Raw genomic sequence first — 19,894 nt, 5'->3', positions numbered from 1 at the left:
CTCTGTTGAGTACTGCCATACATTCACAAAATGAACTTTCCACTTCTTTTAGCCTTTGTTGTTGTGTCCTTGAAATAAAGATCTTTGCTCTAACACTTCTAATTTAATTTCTTGACTTGTGAATCTTTCCTCATACCCTGTTTTCTTCTAGTGTTGGAAATAAATCAATCTGCATTATGTTAATGACTTTCGTGGAAAACTACATAGTCTAGTACCTGTGAGATGAAATAAATATATTACTTGAATAAATGCTACATTAAGATGCAATAAATCATGCTGGTTTTATTTTGATTTTAGTATATTACAGGCCATGTATATGTAATCTTATTCTTAAAAGGCAGCAAAAAATGTATTGAATTTTGTCATACGTGTACGTTGTCTAAATTTAAAGAGCCATAATTTTATTAAATGGATATTTTGTAGTAGTTAGCTTCAACAAAATTATCTAAATTTGTATTCACCCTTTGCTGCAAATTTATAATTTTTTTTGCAGCAGATGGTAATATAATACACTTAACCTCTCCCTTTATCCTTACATCATTCTTGCTACAACAATACTATTACTGCAAAAGCAGCAGAGAACAAACTGAAATTGTCATTTGAATAGAAAAAGCAACAAAACATGACATGAAACTGGATTAAATGCTCAAAATGACAAGATTATGCAGAATGAAAATTGAAAAAGACCAATTTATGAATTGCCTCCTGCCCCTTCTATTCATTTTTGTTCCCATAATTTTTGCTCTTCACCAGATTGCACAGCAACATTTTTTCCCCACTGGCCACTCAAGCTGTGTTTTACTTTCCTCCACCTAATCCAGTTTTAATGGGAACATAAATAAATAAAGCATCATTTGTCATAATGGTGTTGTTGATATTTAGTTTGTAATCTATTACAGTTTTCAAATCCTCTTCTGTTGCTTAATTTTTGTTTTGTTGCCCAAATCCCAATCCCAGATGTAAAAAAGACCCCTACTCTATGCATCTTCCCAGTCTGATAGTGAATCAAACAAAAAAACCCTGAAGAGAAATCAAATGGTGAGTATCTTCTCCCAGTTTGAGGTCTTTTTACTTAAGACAATGTCTTGTGCTTTTTCTTTCTCTTCCTTTTGTTGACATGTTCTTAGGCTAGAAAGCTAGTTCAGTCAAATGTATACATCCATTTTTAAAACCATACCAGAAAAATGATTCTGCAACATTTATCTTGTATGTCTTTGCAGTGGATGCTCTGAGGCAGCTATTAAGTCTGCAGAGCAGTGTACTTGTGAATGAAAAGTGCTTTACTATTTACCAGATCCAGTGAGCGGATACCTTGTTTGGAAAGTACCACAATAATCCCTTTCTGCTAACAAACATCATCCATTTATTTGCTAAATCTAAACCTGCAAAAGAATAAACTCCTTTGCAAGACTTTCCTGACTGGTCTATTGCAAATTGTTACATTCTGTATCCTGTAAAATGGTCAGTGCCCCCTATGTGATACCAGCACCAAATCTTTCATTTGTGCTGCTTTTTTTGATGGAAATTGTCACTATCATGCCACATTTCTTCATCACTGAAGTCCAGGTGTCCTATTGCCATCAGGAAGCAGAAAGAACCTTTCATGAATATTTTTCATTACTATTTTGAAACTCAGAGTCTTTCTGAGATTAGTGAATTTATACTCCTGGCTGCCAAAAGTGGTTGAACTGCTAATAAAAATGCTAACCAAAATCTTGATTCTAGTGGAAACACAGAGAAAAATCTCCATGTTTACCAAAAATCAACAAAGACTTCTCAAGCAAAATTTGTTTCTGATTATCTGATCCTGATTCATGTCTATCTGCTATCTGGAAGAGCTTTAAAGTCATAGAACAGTGTATATGTTCAGTGTTTGAATGTTGTTTAAGGAGAGAAAGGTACTTCCCATTTTTCTCTTTTTTCTCATCTGTGCTGCAGGAAAGAAGAGGAAGTCACATAAAGGTTGGCTACAGCTTTCAAATATAAATACTAGGAATCAATATTTCATATAGTTCTTCAGTGTTGTAATGACATCTAAACACCATTCTAGCAATTACAGTTGTTTCCAATTTCTTTTGCTAACAAACTGGTTTTTAATTCTCTCCTAACTTAGGTTACATGGTGTTTCTAAACAACTTTCCTTTAAAATTTTTTTTATTTATCCTTAAATGAAAAGTTTCCTAGAAAAACTTCCTTGGTAGATTAGGATTTTTTTTTTTTTTTTAATCACCATTTTCATTTCTGTCTCCATACACATACTGTAATGTGCTTTCTGCTATTACAAAGTATGATCATCACTGTATTTTTGCATGGTGACTATAACAGTGCATAATTTGTTTTAGTACTCACCAAATATGTGTGTCCTCTATCAAAGATATAAAAATCTTGACACAGCTTTGAATGTTGAATGCGAACAACAGTTTTAAGCTGATCCTGGCACACTCCACACTACAAGCTTCAAAGGCTCCTGGCCCAACAAAAAAGCATATAAATATGTTGACACAGACAGCTAAGATACTGTCTCCACCTCCATGCACAGGAATCTGACCGCTAATTAAATAAATCTTTTTTGATTGTGTTAGTGTGGTCACTTGGAAAGTCAGCTAGGAATGAAAATGTGTTCATAAGCTAGAGTATGGTTTTTTGCACCAGCTTTCAGCAAGTAGGAAATAGTTTGTATTGTGAATGTTAAAGCAAGTGGTTGTTGCCAAAGGAAAGTTGATTGTTCTTAAAAAAGCTGTAGAGGAGTTGGGCAAATGTACAGGTGCCTTCAAACAGCAGGAATGGGAACAGAGCTGGTGTAACATGCTCGTTCTATGGAGAGGTTCTTTTTACCACTAGCAGGTGACATTGTGAGGAAACAAGGCCAGGAAGTGGTTGGGTGTGTTTGAACTATCACAAAGCAGGTGGTATTTCTGTTCATTCTGAAAAGGCTGTTTGAAAGTATTTATGATGTCTTGTTTTTCTGCGCTGTTATAAAGTCAAGTGTGCAGATTTCATATCATACAGAGGAGCTAGAGCTCTCTAAGGCTGTGAGACTAGTGAAAGGAATAACCTTTAACTGTAACATCTTGCATTTTGGCCTTTTCTGAGCCCTTTCTGAAACTCATGAGACTTGACAAGACAAGTATATTGCTGTATTGTTTTCCAAAGCTATCTCCCTCGTCCTGTTTTCTCACCTAAAATATGTATTTGAGACAAGGCAAATCTGTACTAAAATTGGGTCTACCAGCCATGTGATGAGGAAGCCAGAGAAATGTTAACCAATCTTACATTCAATAAAAACGTTAGAGGTGGAGAATCATCTGTTACACAGGAGGTTACTTTAAATGTTAAAAAGGGGATTCCTGGTATTCAAAGCTCCTGGGTCCAAACACTCCTGAATAAACAGAGCCTTAGAGATCTGCATGAGAAAGAATCCTTGTATTTCGATTTAGCATATGGAGGTTAAACTTTGGAGGGAAGCGGAGAGGCTTTTGTACTCTGTCTGAAGAAAGGCATGAGAATTTCTGTTTCTCAAAGTGGATCCTGCTTCTCCATAAAAATTATTCACTCCATGTAATTGCTTAAAAGTGTGTAAAGCCTACTATTGTTTTGTACTGTGTAATTTTAAATGAGGGCATATTATTCCCGCTGAAATGCAATCTTAATTAAACTTACAGTTCATCTTGATTATATGAACATAATCAGTTAATTTTGGTTATTTTTCCCATTATTATTTTCCAAATGGATTACTCTTTTACTGAGATCGGAAAAAACTGATGAATGAGGACTTAAAAAATAATATTGCTTTCATAATTTCCATGTTCTCATGACTTGTGTGAGGGTTAGATTTAACATACCATCTTAAAACATTGTTTTCTGTTTCTGGTTACCATTGAGGGTGACAGCCAAATTAACTTCTGGCAGAAGAGCTATAGCTCCATAAAAGTTTAATTAAAGCAGTGAATGAAAGAGATCGATTTAGTATGTGGAATGTTTGCATTTAGCAGGACCTAGCCATTTTTCTTTAAAACTTATGTCAATGTCTTCAGGCCTGTATGTACTATTTTCTCTTTCTTTCCTGAAAGAAAACAAACACACACACAAAAAATCTAAAACTATATTGAATGTATTTAAATCTTCTTTCTTTGTAGGCCATTATTTAATTTTTTTCTCTCTTTTTTTTTTTTTTTTCTCTATGAAATTCAAAGTCGCATACTTCCTGCTTTGGTTTTTCCATGACATGTAAGTCATAGACGCTAAGTAAACTTGGCACTTTTGTTTGATTTTGGTTTAATTTGTCAACAGGGGTCTGGGTAGGGATTGGCAACCATCTTAAGTTATTTTTCAAATAAACATGTAAAAGTAAGGGGTTTTCTCACCAATTTATCAAGCTACCTGTTGTTCTCAACTCACTTTAAGTTTGACTGCAGTCTTTCCCAATAAACACCATTAAGGAAACAGGTATTTGCATTAAAAAGGGAAGGAAAAAGCACCAGTGCTTTCAAACCTTCTTTTCCTTTCTTCTCTGGTTTGTTTGGGGTTTTTTTCTGGTTTTAGTTTGGTTTTGTTTAAGCAATGCATAGAAAGCCAAGACATGACAGTCTGCTTGGCTGATCACATTGAACAGATGGGCTTGTGTCTTTATATTTTGGAAACAAGCCATAGGAATTTTGCTAGGAAACCCACTGTTAGTAATTTTTTCCACTAAAATTCACAATTTAAATATTAGCAAGATTAAAACCACAAGTGTTTTCATATGATAATTAGTGTTACATAGATGTTTTCCATAGATTGAAAGACATGTTTTGAATTATTAAGCCTTAGGCAGAAATCAAGGGCTTTTTCTCTGTATAAAAAAATTGTATAATTTAATTTGGGGTGGTATTTGTATTCATTTGCTTTGATGACTCTTCTATGTGATCTGAAAGGTCAAAACATCAGTTTGCTTCTCCTCTTTCATGTTAAAGATAAAGGTTGTGTAGACTCTTGATTGGGCAATTACTTTTTTCTCTTCCAAAATATGAATAGTTTCAAAAAAATGTCTGAGATTTCAGCCCTTGGTATTATCTGGCAATTAAAGGGTCACAAAACAGATCTCTAAGGAACTGTCAGTACATATGTCCACATAGTCATCTGTGTTGGTTATTGGTGTTTTCTTACTGCTTCAATAAAATTATTTATGAGAATTTTTTTATAGTCCTCATATACATCTATTACAGTAGTACAGCTTTAACAGTGTGACATAATTTTATTACACCAAGAAAAAACAAAAATAATGTTTGCAACAAGTAGATGAAGTTACACTTTGTAAAACTAGTACACATTGACAGAGATTCAGCTACAACAGTTCCAGACAGGTAATAATCAGATTTCTGTAACAGCATTACACTTTCTTTTTCTTTTTTTTTTCACTTTCTGTTTTTAAAGACATGAGACAAAGCTTCTGTAGGTGATTTTCCTATTCTGTTAAAATTCCTGTGTTTTACCAAGTTTCCTTTAAGCAAGATTTTAAGAGGACGGTTTCTTTTCTAACAACTTAGCAGTAAAAAGACATTTTCAAGTAGAAGCTTGTAGATACTGTAAATCATACTTAGCTAGTTATCATATAATGAATAGGAGCAAATTGTGCATTTCATGCAAAATGATTAATTATAATCATATGCAATTAGATATTTGCTCTTCTAACCAATACTTGATAAGTTGCTTTTTTTGTTTTGTTTAGACAACTATTTTTTATCCCAAAATAAATATTCTATTGCTTCAAAACATACTCTCAAGGAAAGATGATACATCTTGCAATTAAAAGTTTTCATTGCTCTTTAAAATTGAAATATAATAAACCAAATTACACTTGAATTATCCTTCAAAGTATTTACTTCTTTAAAATATATATTAGTATTTTACAATTTAGCAATTGCCAGTGTTTTTTGTTTGCATAACTTATAACTCTAATAGTTTTTTATAATCTTAAAAAACCAGTAGAGATCATATTTATAAAGTATTAGGTCAGATGTATACTTATATTCTTTTTTTATGTCTCTTTTAATCAAAAAGGCTATGCCAGCAATGACCACACTTTACTTGATAAAGAAATAGAGTCTTAGTGTAGTTTTTCTGCATCTCAGGATTGGTATAAGCAAGACAGTAGAATAGCCTCTTGCTAAGATAAATTGTGTCTCCACTCAGTGTTGGTCACTGTCTATAGAGACATGGCATAGATATCTGCAGTCAAACTTGTGCTCACTATCTACAAAGTCAGAGTTAATAACAGTATCTCTAATTTGAGCTTCCTGAACTATTTGAAAATTAGATTTTTTTATTTGTTATATTTAGAAAAAAATCTTTCATCATATATTCTCTTCTTTTGCTTTGAATTGACAGTAGATTTTTATGTTTCTGTGACTACGAAACATGTAGTCTAAAAATGGGGAGAACAGTCTTTTCTTATGTCACAAAACATTTGTAATATTTTTTTTAATTTTAGGGTCCAATAATACCTAGATTGAGAAATATTTAAATGAGAGCTTGACTCTCTACAAGAGCATCTTGTAACATTTGACTTACCTAAAGGATTCAGGAGAAAGCAAAATGGCACTGGAAACTCTTTGTATGTATTTAGAGGCATTAAAGCAAAGAATATGGATTCTTATTGATGTCTTCCTCCTACCTGTCTACCTGCCTCTATAAATGTGCAATAATCTACATAATGGCTCCTTTCTCCTACAAATGACAAATAGGACCTTGAGCTTGAATGGAGGAACCAAAAAGAGCAAGAATGTTGTTCATTACATGCTCTCTCCATGTGTAGATGTGACACTTCAGGACATGGCTTAGTGTGGACTTGGCAGTTCCGTGTTAAAACTTGTACTCAGTGATCTTAAAGGTCTTTTCCAAACTAAATGATTCTATGATTTTATAATTAGTTCCTCTGCTTTTATTCAATTCTTCCACCAACTTGTTTGAAAAATCTTTGATAAAGGGAAGAAATTTGAGGAATCATCTTCATTTTCTGTTTTCTTCAAGACCTTGTTTGGTGTCTTTGGGCAAACCATGTGGCCCTCTGTTTTCTAGTTCTTTAAAAAGAATGATTTTTATTAATTTTCCTAAGTTATATTGATATTGCTATGGTATAACTTGGAAGTTGTGAAGGATAGATGATAGAAAAAGGCTGTTTTAGAGAGACTAGTTGTTTTTTTTTGAAGTGTTGACAAATTTATATTAGTTACACCTCTGAATTATTTCCAGGTTAAAATGTAGGAGTCATTCAGACACAATTTGTGGAAGACCATATAAATGTTTTAGATCATGAAATGTGGTATATCACAGTCAGTAGAAGCACCAAAAGCAATGTTTAGAATATTTACATAACGAAACTGAGACTTGACTGGTGTTAAGTCTTAGTGATAACTATTCGTGTACTTTAATGCTGGTTTTAATACATTATATGGGTCAAATGGTCTCTAAAAAATTATGTGGAAGTATGTTGTTTTGTCTAGAACAATGTTTTGCCAAACATTACTGAATACTTGATTTCTGAGTATAATACTGAGTAGGTATGATTTTGAGTGCAATCCAACGCAAATTAGTTAAGACAAATGTGTAGAATTACTGCACAAAACTTTTGGGTCTGATCATGATCTTTACTGATTTAAAGGGTTGCCTATATCCAGTGGGAATATCATCAGAAATACCATGCCATGTACCCCAGAAAATGCCATTGCGAACACCTTTGTATTTCTTGTGGTAGTACTTGCCATTGAGATTGGCTGACAAGCAGGCATCAAACCACCAGCCAGAGCTGTAGTACGCCCCACAGTTCCCCGAGGGATACCTGTCATTGTCCTTGTCTGGGGTCGTAAAGAACTTTTGGTCGTGGTTGTAGTGCCTGCTGTAGTGGAGGGCATCTCCTGCAGTGCCGCTGTAGCCGTGGACACTTAGACGGTACTTGAGGTACTCGTTGGCCACGTAAAAGTGGTCATATTTTGCATACTCTCTGATTCCATTGAAATCTTCAAGATCAATTCTCAGTTGCATTTCCTGGCTCCTTGTCAGGAGATGAATTTTGTCATTGCCTAGCCAAAACTCCCTGCTGAGGTTTCCAAAGCCATGTTTGTAGTCATTCCAGGTTCTGTTGAAGTTAGTGCTGCCATCCTGACGTCGTTGCAACACTGTCCAGCCGCCTCCTTGTGTTTGCATGTCACAGTAAACTTCAAAGCTCTCGTTTCTGGGGTCAGGGCTAATCCTGTAGATTCCATTACTCCTTCTCCCTGCTGTGTAATGGTCAGCACAGTCTCTCTGCATTATTTGTATAACTGGTGAAAGAACAGTTAGTGTTAGAATAAACATAATTTCAATTTAAAAATATAGAAAAAATTTACCCACACTGATGTGGCATACAGAACTTGCATTGGAGAGACTTTTACTTTGGAAATAGTGTTGCAGCAATTTCAGTTCCAAGGCAAACACGTTTTCCATCAGATTTACTTTATAACAGATGCCACATAGGATCTCTGCATCAGATAGCTGTCCAAAAAACCCCATCTAAACTACGTTTTTTCATCAAAATGCCTAATATAAGGGCATTTTGATTGTTTGCTTTCCATTTTCTCATTTTCTCTACTCTATCCTTTCATTATCTCATGTAAATTCTGATTTCTGAAATAATCTTTTCCATATTAGAATTTTCCATATTACAAATATAGACTGATTTCTTCAGTCCATATTTCTAATGCTTTGTGTTTGCACACTTGCTGCTTTTTGTATTTAAATGTTTAGCTTCACACCCTGTCTATAATTTATAGCTCCATCTGGTAATATGTTAGAGGAAGAACTTTGTCTGTGTGGGAATGATGTTAACCTGGCTATTGTTAAGCTAATGTTATTTGATAGAGAACGTAACATCATTAGGAATGCTTTTTGTGTTAATGTGGACTGTACTTTAGGAGGCAGGAAAAAAGTAATAAAATTGTCACATCTGTTGTGTGATTCCTAGAAAGATGAAGGTGGAAAAGTGATGGTGCTTTCCTGTGTATGTGGCATCTCTGGCTTTAGAGAAAATACGAATGTTAGCATCTACTTCTAACGGTACCTTTTTTCCACCAATGGGTGATGTGTTTTACTCAGAAGAAAAATACCCCCCATTTTTTTCTTCAGAGGGAAAATCCATTCTTAAGTGATATGGAGAGCTCTCAGAAGTTCTGTGTTAAGAGTCAAAACCATAATGTTCATTCCCAGTGCAGATTTGAATGTATGGGCATGTTCATTTGTAGGTGTCTAGGAAAAATTGTAATTTTTCCTAGAAAATTTAAATTAACTACTTCTTGAAAGTGAGGATTGATCGCAGGCTACAGCAGGGAATAAGATTCAGGACTTCTTGTTTGCCAGAAAACTGGACATTTATGCAACCACAAAGTATATGAGTCAAAGGCTTTAAAGCCAAGTCTAAATTCACAATACATTCTCATTTATTTCACTGAACTTTGTGTAAGATCTTTGGTGGATTAAATTTCAGAGCAGATATTGTCAAAGAATATACATTGACGATAAAATGCTTCTATAATCTAATTCAACTCCTATTTAAATAAAGTTTTACTATTACTTTCAGTGGGTGCAGGAATAGCTCCTGGATAGGAAAAAGTTGTAGCTGTTTTCCTTGCTGGCTTTCATAATGGATATATTGCTGCTACAAGTGCTTTTGGCATGTTGCTGTAAAAGAAAAGGAATATCTACATGATCATGTGCTATGAATGCTACTCATTGTTTCAATAAGTGTAAGGAATATCTAAAATTAATTTAGTCTGTTATGAAGTACAGTACTTGAATGTGATTCACTGCCCATTATTAATATAACAAAAAATTACTCATTCTTTTTGTGAACGTTTTGTATCTGAATGAACATAATTGATCTGTAGTGATTTTTATCTGATTTAGCTGATTGCTGATATAGTAAAAGCACTACCTTTATTATTACTTATTTGCTCTTTTCACACTTTCAAGAACTTCAGTTGTACATACACTGTACACTTGCAGATCCTTCTGTTTTTGATATGTGTAGACAGAAGAACAGTTTTATTTTAATCTTGGATGCTAAGCTAGAGACTTAAAGATTGTAATGCAGCCTGATCTTTCTCTGTTTTGTCTCTTGAAGGCTTAATCTTCCTATGTTTGATGTGATAGAATACATTGACAATCTAAGGAACATTTCTTGTTTTCAAGGATTCTTATATGTAAGATAAAAACTTTATGAATTTTAGAAAACCCCTCGATCTTGCCTTAATAACAGTAAACATTAGAAAGAGAGTATTAGTTCTATTCCTTTATTTTAATTAGGAGAATTAAATGGTAAAAGAAAAATTGTTTGTCAGTGATAACACCTGTTTTCTGTTTTATACTGCTCTTATATTAAATAAATGCAAAGGGTTTAGTGTTAAAATGCTGGTACATGTGTTACCCAGTCAAGAAGTGCTGTTAGTAAGCTTTTTTTAGCTGAGCCTTTCAGATGTTTGCTGGGATTGTAGGAAAATTATTTTATTATCCATCTGTTAAAAACGAAGCATTTTTCTAGGTTCACTTAATGATTGATGATGTCTTGCACCCCTTTTCAGAGTATCTGCAGTTTTGCAGTGGGAAAAAATAAAAATGCTGTTTTCTAAGGCACACCTAGAGAAAATTTACCCCTTTTCATCCAAGGAGAAAATATGTTTACGTCACTGATGTTTAATGTCTCTAATGAAGGGTATTATGGTGTAAAATAATGTTTCATGTTTACTTATTAAATTGCAAAAAAATTGTCCTTTAAAACTTAATGTTTTGAATCCCTCTAATGAAGTCCAATTCTAGGAGGGACTGAACACCTGCAGCTCTCAGTAACCCTCTAGTGGCTGCTGAAATGTTTTACAGGAGTATAAATAAACACTACAAGAGCAGATACTTGTGAAGGTAATAATACAGCTATTTGGGTAAAATATATGTTTTAATTGTTTACCTAATACTAGTAAAATGCACAAAAAGTTTATACAAGCAATAAGAATTAACAGATTACATACCAGGTTTTGCTTGCATTGCTGGACACTTAGAAGAACATTTGTTATCCAGGTTGTTCACAGCAAATGTCAAATTTGCAACTTTGCTGTCAACATAATGTTCCACATTGTTCATATTTATGAGGCTCAGCTTCTCTAAACGACCCTGCAGTGTCTGAATCTGGCTCTTTGCATTTTTTAAGCTGGTTGCCATTCTGTTAACTTTGCTCTGCAGTTCCTTTACTCTGTTATCTTGGCTTTCGGTGTTTTCTGCAGTGTTAGGTAGCAGGAATTCATTACTTCTTTCTCTTTCTTGGTTGTCATCTGCTTGCAGCTTGCAATCTTGGCAGCATTTCTTTAGCTTGTTTACTGATTCTTTAAGGGTCTGTACTTCTTTGAGAGTCTTCTCAAGCAGTTTGAATTCTTTGGGTATCTGGATGGTCATCGGAGGCAGATTTATCTGATAAGGGCAATCCTCTCCTTCATCACATTTCCGATTAGTTTTGAGCTTTATAGGACAAGTCTCAGTAACTTTTGCTTCTTTAGCATTCTCTTCCTCTTCTAAAACAACTGCAAAGACATTTGTTAAAGCAAGAAGAGTTAACTGCAGCAGGACTATGTAAATGAGGAGCTTCATCTTCACCGAGAAACTAGCAGTATGAGGAAGTATGCAGAAGTGGAACAACTTTATAAGGGCAGCTTGAAGCCTGTGACTTATCAGACAGCCTACACTGTTCTCAGAAATGGGTGGGAGTGCTTGCATCACGAGTGATTAATAGCAGAGCAAAGTTAGGTAGTGCTTGCAAGAGTACCACATTTCAGTGAGTATTCCTGACTCAGAGCTAGTTTCTGTAAGCAAGATGATGAAATGCATGTTATGCAGTTTAATTTCATTCCTTGTTGTACATGGATTTTCTTTTTTTGGAAAAAAATCACCTAGCTCTTTATTATAACAGTCTTCTAACATCTATTTCTTAACACTTGAATGGTCTAAAACTTATTTTCTAAAGCAGACCATGATTTTAGCACAGCAGGTGGAGAAAATGAAAACCAGCCCTTTTCTCAGTTTGAAGTTTATCACAACAATAGCTTTACTGACAGTCAGTCCCCTTCTCCGTAAAACTTTTTCAAATTTAATGCATATATTCATATAAATTACTTAAAACTGAAAACATGTTGAAACACACATGGAGTTTTGGTTACAAACATTTTTCAGTACAGAGTCACAAATTCAGGAGGATGAAAAGCACTTTCTTCTTACTATTTCGCCTAGTCCACCTTAAAATAGTTATCTTGAATATTCATAATTTGTATGGCACATCACAGTTAAAATTCACTATTATCTGATATGGGGTATTTCTTATTGAGCCTTTTTAAGTGAAGGTTTCCCCTTTGATGTATGAGATCCTACCTGTTGACTAATTGTATGGGATACCAAAGAAAATCCTGATCTTCTGGTTAATGTCCCAAATTCTAAATCTAAAGTGAGGCAGAGGCCTAGGGAAGGAGCTCTCATCAGTTTGAGGTATTGCTCTTCTTTTTATTGTGCCTTATATCAACTTTCAGAGTTAGTTGTGTATTTTACTGCTGATCGTACCAAATGAAATACTTCTAGAGGTGACAATTGCCATGTACTCCCTCATTCTCATTCCACAGACACCTTTGCCATGTGTGCCTGTGCAGTTTTCATGATCTGTGTCATTTTTCCTGTGCCTCAGAAAAAGGCTACGAGGATATGTCTTTATGCATTCACAGGTCAGTCAAGAGTCAAATAATTTGCATGAGTAAATGGTATTTACACCAGTTCTTGTTAAATTAGTCCAATCTGAACCATTTATTTCCTTAAACCCTATTTGAAATTACTCATAACACAGATTAAACATTAAGCAGACATTAGTCACACATATAATCCACAAGTTTATGTTCTCTCTAATGTTACTAACATTATACACACCACATGCTTATATTGATAGTACAGGGAGGAGGCTTGGTAAAAAAACTTACTTGTCTAACCCGCTGCAAGAATTCCTTCAGATTCCTGCATAGCACAAAAGTTTGGGCACTTTCTTGGGAGATGGGTTTTGAATGGGTTTTTATTTACCTTCCCCATTTTCTAAAGGAACATCTTTAAAGCTGTGGTGCTTTTAGTTATGTGGTAAAACTGTGTCTCCCCCTTTCAGATCATGATAGCTCCCCAGCAGTGAGGTGAAAGGAACCCCTCACCATTCAGGTGTAAGATACTGACATCACTCTGGTTTTGTTAAAAATGCATAAAAACTGAAATGTTTGTAAAAGATAAAGTGTATGATTTTAATTTGCAAGTAAAATTTTAAATTTTTTTATTTGATTAACAGGATGCTAATTTTTCATTGTATTAGTCTAAAATCAGGTATTTTCAGAGCCTTCTTCTTGTGTGTGGCTGCTACTGTCAAATGGAGGGAAGCCATACCAGCCTCTTTTGAGAGGGTTTAGAAATAGAATAGAATTCTTAAATCCTTGTTATTTGGGAAGCCACAATCCCCCCACACTGTTGTTTGTTCAGTTTACAATTAACTCTGCTATCTGCTTTTTGACTTTGAACTGGACAAACTGTTCTGTATCTGTAAAATGAATAATAATTATCCTTGATAGATGACATTCTATGATTTGCCTTGAAGTATTTGAATGGATAACAAATATTGTTGTAATTTGTGATTGCTGTGCTGCATTGAAAACCTAAACTATCTTTAGAATATTGTAACATCTAGAAGGGCAGAAATTTCTGCTAATGCTGAATGTAAAAAAAAGGAAGTTCAGATAGTGAGGTGAGGTATCTGAACTTTTCAAACATCTCTGTTTGAAAACAAACATCATGTCTTGAGACATCCATTCTTTAGTCCTATATATATCTTCCTTTTGGGATATTTGCTTCCTCCCTTGGATGAGACATCTGTAATATTGAGTTGCTCTATTATCCTCCTGATTTCATTACTGGTCTGATGATCTGCTGCTAAGCTGTCACCAGTCTGCTTGGAGTCCAAAAGATACATTTCTCCACCAGTCTGTATGCTTCCCCTACCTGTGCACTCTTGTAATTGAGTACTGGTCTTTCTTCCTGTTCTGTCAGGGAATGTCCATTCCCAACAACTTGTCACACCTCTCTTCTTTCTTCAGGAACCCAAAATAGTATGACATAGCCTTTTTCACGTTTCATGTCTCTTACCCTTCTGGGAATAAATGAAGCAAACTGTCAAATCTGAGATTTTCAGCATTCTTTGCCCTTAGAAAGGACACTGAGTAGTCTTAAGCTGTGAGATGCTGATGCAGTTTAACTAATGGCAGAAATATTGGACCAGATTTAAACTGAGACCTGCAGTTTGTTGATAAACAAAGTTTCTTCCCAGATAGGACTTCTCTAGATCTAGAGTGTTCTGCATAATACAATGACACTGAACCCTGCCATAAATCAAATCCCTCCTGATGAGAGAGAATTTTCTACAAGTCCTTGCAAGGAGTTTCAAAGATAAACCGAGACTTTTCCTTGAGTTTCAATGCTCCTGGATAGTTGTTTATTAAGTCTTATCAGAGGAACAGAGCCACTAGCATGACCCAGGTACAACACAGAGCACAGGAAGCAGGAGTGGAGGCTCTCTATCAAGATTCACACAGCCCTTTAAAGATAATTTAACCAATAGTTACTAAAAACATATCTTATTTTCACTTTCCTACCAATTATTCAGTAACACGGGTAGGAACTGCAGAATTCTCAATCCAATCATTCCAAACTACTTTTAAGAACATGGAGTAGTAGAAGAAGGAGAAGAAGGTTTAGAGAACAACAACAATCCTCCATTTTGATATTTTTTACTCTTATCTATTCAGTACAAAGAGAAGCCCAAAACCTCTAAATTTTTCACCCTGTGACAATCTTACATAGTAGTCTATCACCTAATTCACACCACTGTATTTTCTAGTTCTTGTCTGATCGTTGGTAATTTTTTCCAAGGTTGGAGGTTAAAACAGTGTTGTTCAGGGGGGTAAGAACCCTTAAAAACAGGCAGAGAAATATTCTTGGCACGCTGCGTTCCTACAGTACTTAAAACTTGAAATTAGTTAAGCAGTCACAAAACCCAAAAGCCAATCTTTTTCAACTGTGAAAGGATCTAACTTAATAACAGCTGATGGCTGTAACTGAGACTTTTCTGCTAAGGTCTTTGCTTTTTACTTAAAGCTCACTTTCTTGTAGCTTTTAATCTCTTCTAGTCTACTTTTTAGGACTGTGGACTGAAGAGATATCTTTATCATATAGACATCTTCCTAAAGGTAAAGAAAATAACTGACAGCTCAAGATACTCTTAAATTCTACTGAAGATTTTAATTCTGTTCACAGAGCTATGCGGTGATTACAAGGTTAAAGAAGCAATATATTTTGTTTTATCAGACTTGTCTGAGGATTGTTTATCCAAAGTTTATCAAAACCAGCGTGAACCGTTTCCCATGAATTTTTAGAGTAAGGTTTTTTTTCTTTTTCTGGCAGATAATGGAATGTAGGTCAAATAGAAAACAACAAAGTTATGACTGTAGGCAGATGTTAATTTAGCTAGTGACTATGGCAATTTAAAACACAACAGCCTGGCATCTGTTTGATTTCTGGCTTTGTTCTGGGAGTCAACATCTCCTGCAGAAGAATTGCTGCAAAATATCCAGGTTTGTCTAAGCAGTTCACGTGATTGGTATGAACAAACCTGAAGTACTTTGGGGCTCATTCATAATGAAGCATTTTGGTGGCAGAGGTGGAATGTGTTAAGATTCAACTGCTGCAGGAATATTTCTGATGTTTTTGGTAGACTTCAGTGGTTCTGTGATACATTTTGGCTGAGAAAGAGGATGACAAGCAATTAGATTAATTTTCAGGTTTTTCGAAAATGTGGCAAATATACCAAAATTCCATACTAGAAACAAATTCTGATTTAGAATTCTTTCTGATTAACTGAATTGTTTTCTTCTTTAACTCAGTAGCCATTCTTCATGCAAACAGTCCTTTTGTTGTCTGCTGGATTGTGGGACTACCTATTCAGCTTCCTTATGTGTCTATGAGAACACATCAGAAGACGAAAGGAAAGGCAGTCCTATTCCATTTGATATTAATTGTTAATATTCTTATTCAGATACAGATTACATAGAACTAGAGGCTGCATGCCTTCCTACCTGCTTAAATTGTTCATTGCTTTATCTATAAATTCTGGCAGCAGAAAGAAAGGCAGCACTGACATAGAGCATGTAAATAGTAGATATATTTATATCAGCAACTGTAAATATAATACATGTTAAAAAAATCATGCGGTCAAAGAAAATCACTGCTTCTGTTGAGGACCCTATTTGTAAAGAAGGAGATCCACAAAACTATGTTCTTATTAATTCTTTTTCTCTCATGACATCTGATCTGCCTGCTCTAAATCTACAGTTTACTGCTGACTATTTCCTTTATCTGTAGCCATAGAAGATGCTGTAGTTGGTTCAATATATGAAGAGAATAAACCCAAATGCACTTTCAGAGTGATGATATACCAAATACAAAAGCCTCTCCTTCCTGTGTCTTTACAGAAAAATTCCTTTCTGATTCCTGCAAACCTGCTCCAAGACTGTGCTGGTTATTTAGTATCCTGGTTTCGGGCTTCGTAGCCAAACAGGTGACAGCAGGAAAGCCATGTCCTTTCCCGAAATGCCTGTCTTACCCATCTCCTATGCCCTTCTTTACTGAGCCATGCAAGACTCAGTTGGTCACCAGTATTTTCTCACCCACTGCACCACCTTGATTGTAGCTGATGTTTATATTTTCCATGTAGGGATTGCTTTTTCCCATGAACTGGGGGACAAAACAACTGTTATGAACCATGCCTTGGGAAAGAATTTAGGCTATCGTTTTTCCTAGTCATTATTTGTTAGTTTTAGAAGGCTCTTCAGCAGTTTATTTTTCATTGAAGGATGCCTGGTTCATCCCTCTGTAATTAAAAAAGTAAAATTGTAGAAGTTCAGTGTAAGGCAGTACAGTGTATCTACTGTAAGTGTATTTATGATTTTTGTGTATGCCTTTACCCCCACCTGACTGCGTTTGTGCAACCAATAACCTCATAGCTTCAAGTATTGTTGTTTATCACCTAAATTAAATGTTTAGGAAACTCAGTGACAAATATTTTTCTACTTGAAAAGCTACTTATTCTAAAGTCTACTTCCTGTAATAAATGTATGTAGTACCAGGTGAGAGGGATTACACCTTATTTTTAAACTCTAATTACAGTATCAATTTAAAAACCTTACTGCATTTTTCTTTGCTTTCTACCATCATAACCTTTCTCTAGAATAATGACTTGAGCAAGATGTATCATTCCCTAAATATCTGCAATATAGCTATTTCTGTGTGCACTTTCGATGTTTCCCAATCTCCAAAATGGAATGCAGAATTGCATACCAATAGCTATAATTTATTGTGTAACTAAATGTTTACAGTCTTAAATTAGTGATTTTTATCTTCTTGGTTTAAAGTACTTTGAAATATGTGCTGAAGCCTGAAATATTGTTGAGTAGAGAAATTATAGATAATTTTGTGTTAGTCTTCCATAACTCTGTATGAATATTTGAGACATATTGAAAAATGCATGGTGACTGAATAAAAAGTGTAAAGATTGTATTTTTTCTGGACATATATAAATTGTGATGTAACACTTTACATTAAAATCAGAGTTTAGATGATCTAAAAGCCTGGTGTTTGGGCTGAGCTAGGTAGTCATCTTTGGGTCTTGCTGTAGTCAAAAGCAACTAAGAGCCTCACTGAGAATGTTTCTTACTACTTAAAAATGCTGCAAAGCAGTCTGAAATAATTTAATTAGTTAAATTCTATTATTAAAAATAATTAAAAGCTTAAATATTAGTCTCTATTCTGGTTTTGAATGTGGGGTTTTTTGGGGTTTTTTGCCTTCCTTATACTTCCTAAAGTCTAAAGGCAATGTATTTCAGTCTCCAACTGCACAGTTTGGGAAAAATATGCAAGTGAGACAAAGTAAGGTAGTCAATGTTTAGATTCAATATACTTCAGGACAAGTCAGTATCTTCTTTTGGGTAAAATTAGAGAGAGCTGATAGTACATCAGCAGAATACAGGGACTATCTTATAACAGGTGCAATAAATATTCAGGCACTGTATCCTTATTCAGTCACTGCTTTTTCAAAATTTGACAGGACAGGCCCCTCACCTGACCTGGTCTAAGTTTGAAGCTATCCCTGCTTTGAGCAGGAGGCTGGACTAAATGGCATCTAGAGGTTCCTTTCTGCCTTAATTTTTCTGACTTTATTCCTCTCTTGTATGACATGGAGTTTATATTTTGCTTTACATTTTGTTGTAATAACAATTGTGTAAATATAGCATTCTGGAAAATGAAGTGCATGCCTTAAGCCCTCTAAGAAAATTGTGAAGATGGTAAAAATTGTCCTATGTATTGAAATTGCCACAGAAGTCCTGTTAAATTCCCTGGCATCAGGACTGGTAATTTTTTGAGCAGTTTTCTTGTATTGTGTTTTGGCTTTTTTTAAGATTGACAGAGAGGTTAGAAGCACAACCTTTTCATTGTTTTTCCTTCATTTTTGGATGCTCCATCTTGAAGCAACCAGGACATGATCTTCAGAATTAGTGAGAAGTTATAGTTATGAACTTGTTCTGAGCCATGGGCTGAGCTTAAGGAGGAATCTCCAGTTCCCTTATTCCATTATCATGGGTCCAAGATTTTGCCTAGATAATTTGGAGATACGAGGCACAGGCAAGCCGAACACCAGGAGATATCCCTAGCACTATGATTCTGTGGAGACTGGTATCCAGCAATATGGATAGAAATGCAGGAGCCACAGCATGGGTTCAGTGTGCTTGTACCTGGTGCCCCGCTACGATGTTGAAACAACCCCTGAGAAGGCAGCGTTGCCTTCTCCCTGGAATAAGGAACACCTGAGCTCTGTGCTAAGTGTCCAAACTATGTGGCTTCATGAGGATTTTGACAGAGGATGCAGAGCTCTCTTTTCAAAGAGGAGCACTTACCCTATCTCTTCTCTGAATGCTTAAAACTTTTAAATATTATATGAAAGAGGTAAGAAAAGCTCTTCAAATAAACAGCACAGAAAGAAAATTCCAAAGCTGTCATAGCAGACTGGCCAGAAGAGCCATATGCCAAGGGGCTAATACCATACTGAAATCCTGAGTGTATACAAACTGTAAAATATATTAATCCCTTGATATTTTTCTCTAGTCGACTATTAGGAGGTAAAAGTGTTGTTTGACAAGACCTTTCAGATGTTTGAAATAGCCAATGAATATAAAATGTTAGACATTCTATCTGTTAAAATAACATTAAGTGTAGTCATAATGTCTTGTTGCAGTTACAAAACCTACAACTTAGCATGAAGAAGGGGAAAGTGTTATTATTCAATTTGAGCTTAGAATACATTTTAGTTGTTTTGCAGTAACTGCAAACATAATTAGAAACACGTGTTGGCTACATCGTTTCTCCAAAATGCAGAGATCCTGGGCACTGATGAAATTGAGATTTTCCTAAGAAGCCTCAAGTGGTTCACTTTAATAATGATTGTAAGTAATTGATGTTAATTGGTAATTACTTGGTGGTGACTTTATTTATTTTCTGTGCTTATTTTGTGTGTTTTTTTATCAAAAGACTATGAAGAGTCAGACTAATATTAAGATTCCATCATCTATTTGTGTTTAAGGTTTGGCTGAATTTTATTCCTTTCTGGAGAGTTCCAAAAGAACTTTAGGAGCTTTGAAATGGGAAATGTTCCTAGAGTTCTTATTTATATCACATTTGAGTTACAGAAAACTTGTTTTGGAATTTTAGATGAGTTCCTTGCTGC

The 19,894-nt window shown here is 35.0% G+C and overlaps 2 protein-coding genes across 3 annotated transcripts in view; one reads left to right on the top strand and one right to left on the bottom strand.

Moving 5' to 3' along the window:
* The window catches only part of CCDC146 (coiled-coil domain containing 146), a 68,911-nt gene that overhangs the window by 8,557 nt on the left and 40,460 nt on the right, over positions 1–19,894 (top strand). The window lies entirely within an intron of this gene.
* FGL2 (fibrinogen like 2) lies at positions 5,159–11,724 on the bottom strand. Its single transcript, XM_008642506.2, has 2 exons — positions 11,031–11,724; positions 5,159–8,297 (listed from the first exon to the last, which is right to left on the bottom strand). The coding sequence occupies exons 1-2, from the start codon at positions 11,641–11,643 to the stop codon at positions 7,591–7,593; spliced, it is 1,320 nt and encodes a 439-aa protein (XP_008640728.1). The 5' UTR covers positions 11,644–11,724; the 3' UTR covers positions 5,159–7,590.

The sequence above is a fragment of the Corvus brachyrhynchos genome, unplaced genomic scaffold (genome assembly GCF_000691975.1).
Source record: "Corvus brachyrhynchos isolate BGI_N302 unplaced genomic scaffold, ASM69197v1 scaffold239, whole genome shotgun sequence".
Taxonomy (NCBI): domain Eukaryota; kingdom Metazoa; phylum Chordata; class Aves; order Passeriformes; family Corvidae; genus Corvus; species Corvus brachyrhynchos.
Note: the sequence above shows the minus strand (reverse complement) of the source record. Positions and strands in the feature narration are given on the sequence as shown.

Excerpts from the sequence above, each read along its gene's own strand:
- FGL2 (XM_008642506.2), bottom strand. The coding sequence starts at position 11,643 with ATGAAGCTCCTCATTTACATAGTCCTGCTGCAGTTAACTCTTCTTGCT. Across the intron at positions 8,298-11,030 it reads AGCAATGCAAGCAAAACCTG|TTATACAAATAATGCAGAGA; the intron begins GTATGTAATCTG and ends TTCTTTCACCAG.